At 29.3% G+C, this 6,423-nt stretch overlaps 1 protein-coding gene across 1 annotated transcript; it reads right to left on the reverse strand.

Moving 5' to 3' along the window:
• Nucleotides 1–2,482: 2,482 nt before the first annotated feature.
• Nucleotides 2,483–4,958, reverse strand: LOC145041056 (mitochondrial import receptor subunit TOM20-like). The gene is made up of 6 exons (XM_078988966.1): nt 4,744–4,958; nt 3,771–3,849; nt 3,505–3,674; nt 3,347–3,394; nt 2,878–2,973; nt 2,483–2,799 (listed from the first exon to the last, which is right to left on the reverse strand). The coding sequence occupies exons 1-6, from the start codon at nt 4,840–4,842 to the stop codon at nt 2,674–2,676; spliced, it is 618 nt and encodes a 205-aa protein (XP_078845092.1). The 5' UTR covers nt 4,843–4,958; the 3' UTR covers nt 2,483–2,673.
• Nucleotides 4,959–6,423: the final 1,465 nt, after the last annotated feature.

Below are 6,423 nucleotides of genomic sequence, written 5' to 3' on the forward strand. Positions count from 1 at the left end.
TTTTATTCCTTTATTCTGAAAAAAAAAAATATGTCTCAATCCCCCACACAAATCATCTTCCCCCATATTTGATTCTTCTTCCTACTACTCCTCCTAACAAAAATGGAACCCAATACGAACGACAACTCCTTCGTTGCCAACGCCACCATATCCTTAGCCACTGGCGCATCCCTCTCATCCCAATTCTATTTTTTCCAGATTACAAAGGTATTCGACTGTTGTTATGCAATTCAGTTTTCTTAAGTTCGAATTAGTATATTATTATTACACAATTATGGTCTTCGGGTGTTGTTTGATGTCTGTGTTCGCATAATTTCCATGTAGCTGAAATTGGTATAGATATATTTTACACAATGGTTTGATCTTCGCAATATCGTGATTTTTTTGTGATCCAGTAAGCCTAATAGTGCATCCGAGCTGTGATGATATTGTCTGCTCTACTACCAAGGGCGACTGTAGGTAAATTTACTCAAATACAAAAATGCATTGCATACGGTCTTTCTCTAGTTAGAATTGATTATAGTTCTTGTTCAAGAAAAAGATATGTTTAATATTTGCATTAGGGTTGTTGTGGATCTTTGAGTATTGATTGTAATAAACTTTCTAGTCTCAGATTGCCCATGGTAGCAGTTGTTCAGCAACCATCAATTTGATTGCCCCTCAACTTGAGAAACTCACCGTAATTTGTTGCTCATTTGAATGCTCCACCAGGACTTTCATCTTTGGACTATTGGGGTGGTTTGCCCCTGAAATTGTGTAAAGATCGGTTTTACTCTCTAAACAAAGTGTCTATCTGTTTCAATTGTTTTGGTTTGCCATATAAAGAGAAAGATACAATCAAGACTATTAACCTGCTTCAAGAGCTCCATAGTGCCGGATATCTTACACTCAACGTGGACATTGTTAAGGTATGTTGATATATCAGTAATTATTGACATGTAGTGCGTAAACTGCAGGTAAATTACATTCTTCATTTACATTCTCCTAGACATCTCGTTTTATTCTCATCTTCTACAGGTAAATTACATTCTTCATTTACATTCTTATGGAATACATCATTATTCTTTTTATTTATCATAGATGTTTCTCACAAAAGCTTCTTATTATTTTTACTCGTCATGAATAAGTACATACGTGTATGCAATAGAGACTGATTTGAAGTCTGGTGAAGAATGAAAAGTAATGCAACAATATTCGTTCAAAATAGATTAGTATGTTTTTCTGTGAGAATGGATTATCAACAATATTTCTATTAGAATGTATTAGTGTTTAATTTAGATTTCAATGTTTTTATTTGATTTTTAACCATTTTCGGTTGTATTCTTGAAGAATAAATCTAATTATTCCATTACTACTTGTATTCTTTCAGAATGAATGTCATTTATATATGTTCATAGTTGTATTTATTAAGAATAAATTTAATTATTGATTTTAAAATACTAAAATTCTTTTCATATAAAATTTGTATTCATTAAAAAATATTAATCTTAATAATATATGTTTATAGTATTTTGTCAGAATTTAACGTGTTTTTCAAGATAATGATAAACACAATCTTTTAGAATATCCGAATTAATATATTTATTATCCAAAAAAATCAGATTTTTAAAGTTTAGAGAATTAAATATTCTTTAAAATATGAAATTTTCCTTTTTTAGATTTATGTTAATTAACTAAAATACTCTTAGAATGAAATTAGATGGTATTTTTCAATTATATTTAATTTAATAATATGTATTAATCACTTTCTTAAAATAAATAAAATAATTAGCTCACAATCATTCCTACATCTACACAATAATTAGTGAGAAAAGAATAACCTAAGCCTATAAATTGTAACTAGAGGTGCAAACAAATCAATCCTCGAGATCGAATCGTTAAAAACTCGATTCGAGATCGCTTTTAAACGAGCCCGAACCGAGCTTGAGCTTAATATTAAGCTTGTTTATTAAACGAGCTCGAGCCTCTGTTACTTAGCTCGATTAGGCTTGCGAGCCTAAACAAGCCTACATATATATATAATAAAAAAAAATATTTTTATTTTTATATATTAAAATAAATAATAATTTAATAAATACCATTTTAAGAAATTAGAGTATACCGTATACGAGCCGAGCCCAAAGCCGATCTCGAGCTTTGTACCACAAGACTCGAAACGAGCCGAGCTCGAGCTCGAGCCTATAAGCATTTAAACGAGCCGAGCCTGAGCTCGTCTCGGCTCGTTTGCAGCCCTAATTGTAGCTCAATTAGGTCAGCTATATTGTATGGCTCTGAATGCAAACTTATAAAGAAGGATGAAAGTTGTAGAAATGAGGATGTCCGCCGGAAATAAGTTGGGCGTTGCTTTGACTGCCGAAAATTGAGAGAGATTAAAAAAATAAATAAATAAATAAATAAAAACATATGAAAATCCATTCAGTTCATGAGTACCGACCAACTAGATATGATCCATGGAATGTAATCAGTAAATAGTAGTACAAGATAGGAGGAACGTAACAAATTGTATTATTGAAATTTCGCATAGCAAAATACATTTATGAAGAGTCAAAATTTAGTAAACATTTTCAAAAATGAAATAATGCACACCATGCATATGTAGTGAACATTTGCATCTTTTTTTTTTTAATTAAGGAAGCTTTAACTTACTAACGAGCAAGCAAGCAAATTTGTTCATCATCTTGTTGGAGGTGGAGGCACATTGGATTTGGCCATACCTATCCACGCAACAAGCCCAACAGCAAGGATCACCCATCCAAATATATCATATTTCAAATCACTATTCTTGCTTTTTCCACTCCCCTACATATATGCATTAAAAAAATCATGTGAAATAAGAAAAAAGATTAGTATATAAAATGAATTTGTATAAATAAAAACCTTAGCACTTGAAGAAGGCCCAGACCCTCCGCCTAATGTTTGTTGACCTTGACTAAGTCCACCATGTGCGTGGATCTCCTTGTGCAACTCAGTTGCCTGCAAGATTGAATTTAATTTTTTTTTTTAAGAAAAAGATTCATAAAAAAATAATAATAACAATTTCGCAATATAATTGCGAAAATGACGTTTTCAAACTTTTATTTATTTTTTAAGGTTTTTGTGGTGGGACCCTTCATAAAGCAATTTAGCAATTGACGCCATTTATTAAAAGGTCAAAAGCTGGTCAATTTTTGTGATTATCTCTTAAAATATTGTCACTCCCATTATCTAAAAAGTATATGATTTACTGAATATCGATTAAAATTTGTGAAAGTAAACTTAAACTACATAAGGTAGAATGAGTAAAAACATCATAACGTAGTAGAGAAATTGATAAGAAATTACAAAGAGACCAAATTGAGTTGAATACCTTAGCACATTGTGCCAATGACTGAAGATAATGTTCATTCCCTGGACACTGAAACAATTTCATCACAAAACATAACATGAACAGTTTAGATATGATTCTGAAAAAACAAATATATTTAACTTATATGCACAACAAAAAAATGGATAATAAATTAATACCTCTTCTACAGCCTTTTCGAAACATTGAGTTGCCTTATCAAACTTAACTTTAGCCTCATCATGATCAGGGGTTAGAAATGCATTAGCAGTGTGAGCATTTCCTAAACACCACAGAGCCTCATGTTTTGCAGGATTGATAGTCAATGCCTCATCAAGTTTTGACACAGCATCTAAATTTTGTTTATTCATTGTGAACAAAATATTAAACTTGTTACCAGATTGTTTTAATGTAAAATTAAGATTAAAAAAAGAAACTGCACGAGTACCTCTAAGCATCTTCTTTGATTCGTTTATATCTCCAAATTGGGATAATTCCAGAAGAGCTCCACCCCATCTTGTTAAATTCTGTAATAATATAACACTTCATCTCTAAGGTCCCAATTTTTGAGTTTTTTAACAAAGAGAAAAATGTGATAAAACAGATGGGTTAAATTATTTTTTGATTAAACCTTTTATAAAAGACTAAGGTGCTGTTTCTTTTTAACTTAATGGACTTAATGGGGACAGGACTTAAGCTAGAGAGATAAATAGTAGTGTTTCTTTTTTACTTAATATAAACAGATGAGGTTAATGAGCTAAGTGAGAGCAGGGTGTCTTTATCCATTAAGACCTCAGTTTTTTTCATGTTGCTACCCTCTTAATTTCTTCCCCAAGAATTTGCCGATTCTCTGTCCTACCTTGATCTTCTTTCAAGAAGAATCAAGTATTGCTGCATATTATTAACTACATAAATTTTTTTTATTATCTTCATTTACAGTTTCAATTAATAAAGATTCTCAAAAAAACACTTAATTATTATTCAACATCGCCTCTAGAGTCTAAGCAGAAGGGTAAATGGACATTTTTCATATTCAGTGTGTTCATTAAATCCATAAAAGAAACATTATTTGATTATACAACACTTACTCCAAGTAGTCATCATCTCTCTATTCAACACTTTAACCATACAACACTTAATGACGAAAACAAAAGAAACAGCCCAGTCTTGAATTGCTTTAGAAATTCATTTCAACTTTAGAATTCTCATAAAGAAGGAGCCACTATAACTATTATCGATTGCACAGTCCAAAATCCATTCACTTTGACATGAACGTCTATTTAATTTTAAACTAAGGGGGAGTTACGCGGATATAAAGAAATCAAATTACAGATAAATTCTATCAATGTCCATAAGTTCATATATCATCGATTCATAAACAATTGACAGAGAGAGAAAGAGGGAGGGAGAGAGAAGCGTACATCTGCGTCAGTAGGGTTCTTGGCGTACTCTGCTTCGGCGGTTATACGAGCATGTTCGAAGATCATTAGCCTCTCCAAATCATTTTGGGTAGCTTCCATTGTTTCTCGATCCAAATCTGATGGAACTTTTTTCTCTATCAAACCGTTGAATATCCGCTAGGGTTTATGAAAGAACAAAACGTAAAAGAGGGGGTGAGGTTATTTGCTTCAAGTGTCAAATACTCGGGGTATGGTAAATCTAGGCGGCTAGGCCGTAGGTGTAAGTTCAGTAACTTTTAAACACCAATCTACTATTATTAGTAATGGGGTTGGCTAATAAAACACCATATTTTACCATTTAGACAATCCTAATTAATACTTGAAATATATTTTATTGGTTGAAATTGCATTGTTTTCCGAAAAAGATAATTACAAGAAGCTGATTATAGGTTAACTTTTTATAAAAATAATTATAGGGTGTCTAAGGGGTGTTTTATTAGCATCACCCTTAGTAAAAATCATTAAGTATTTGTTTTCCGAAAAAGTAAAAAAAAAAATTTCTCTATTTCTCTTTCTCTCATATATATATATATATATATATATATATATATATATATATATATATATATATATATATATATATATATATATATATATATATATATATATGTTCAGGTTCATTTGAGACCATTCTAATTTTGTGAGACCGTGATACCAAATCTAAAAATAATTTTAAAATGCAAAATAAATGGAAAAATTCAAAAATTCTTTTTTTAAATATTATTTTCGGAACTTAAATTAACTAAAAAAAATAAAAAAAAATCTCGTTTTTTTTTTTTTTTGAACAATACGTGAAATATTCTAAATAGAATATTACACTGACATATTCTAAAAAATAATTTTAAAATGCAAAATAAATGGAAAAATCTAAAAATTCTTTCTGTAAATATTATTTTCGGAACTTGAATTAACTAAAAAAAATTAAAAAAACTAAAAAAAAATCCTATTTTTTTTTTTAAAATACGTGAAATATTCTAAATAGAATATTACACCGTAATATTCTAAAAATAATTTTAAAATGCAAAATAAATGGAAAAATCAAAAAATTCTTTTTTTAAATATTATTTTCAGAACTTGAATTAACTAAAAAAATTTTAAAAAAATTTTAAAAATTTTAAAAAAATAAAAAAATACGTCTCACGGTCTCACAAAATTAGGCCCCCTCACATGAATCTAACCGTATATATATATATATATAAACAGTTTTATTTTTTTCTTGTTTTGTTTTTTTTTTTTTAATTTCAATAAAAGTAACGTTGCAATTATAATATAATATGTATTTAAACCTTTGGGCTTTTTTTATCCGAATTCTTTTTCTTTTGTCTCTTGTGTGTTTACAATTTACACATTTTTTTATTAGCATAACATGATACATCTGCCGTTTTTTTAATACCCACACCTTTTATTTATCTGGTTTTTTTTCTTATGTGTTCATCATCTACCCGTCTTTTTTTAATTATAGCGGCCATATATTTTTAATAATTGCTATATATGTTTTTGAGCCAATACTTTTATCAACATAATATATTTTTTGAAACAATACTTTTATCAACATAAATATGACAAAAATACATGTTATACGCAACTTTGAGACCCTTTATTTTTTTTTCATTTTATTAATTTATACGAAATACCAACACA

The sequence above is a fragment of the Lactuca saligna genome, chromosome 4 (genome assembly GCF_052625555.1).
Source record: "Lactuca saligna cultivar CGN05327 chromosome 4, ASM5262555v1, whole genome shotgun sequence".
Lineage (NCBI taxonomy): Eukaryota > Viridiplantae > Streptophyta > Magnoliopsida > Asterales > Asteraceae > Lactuca > Lactuca saligna.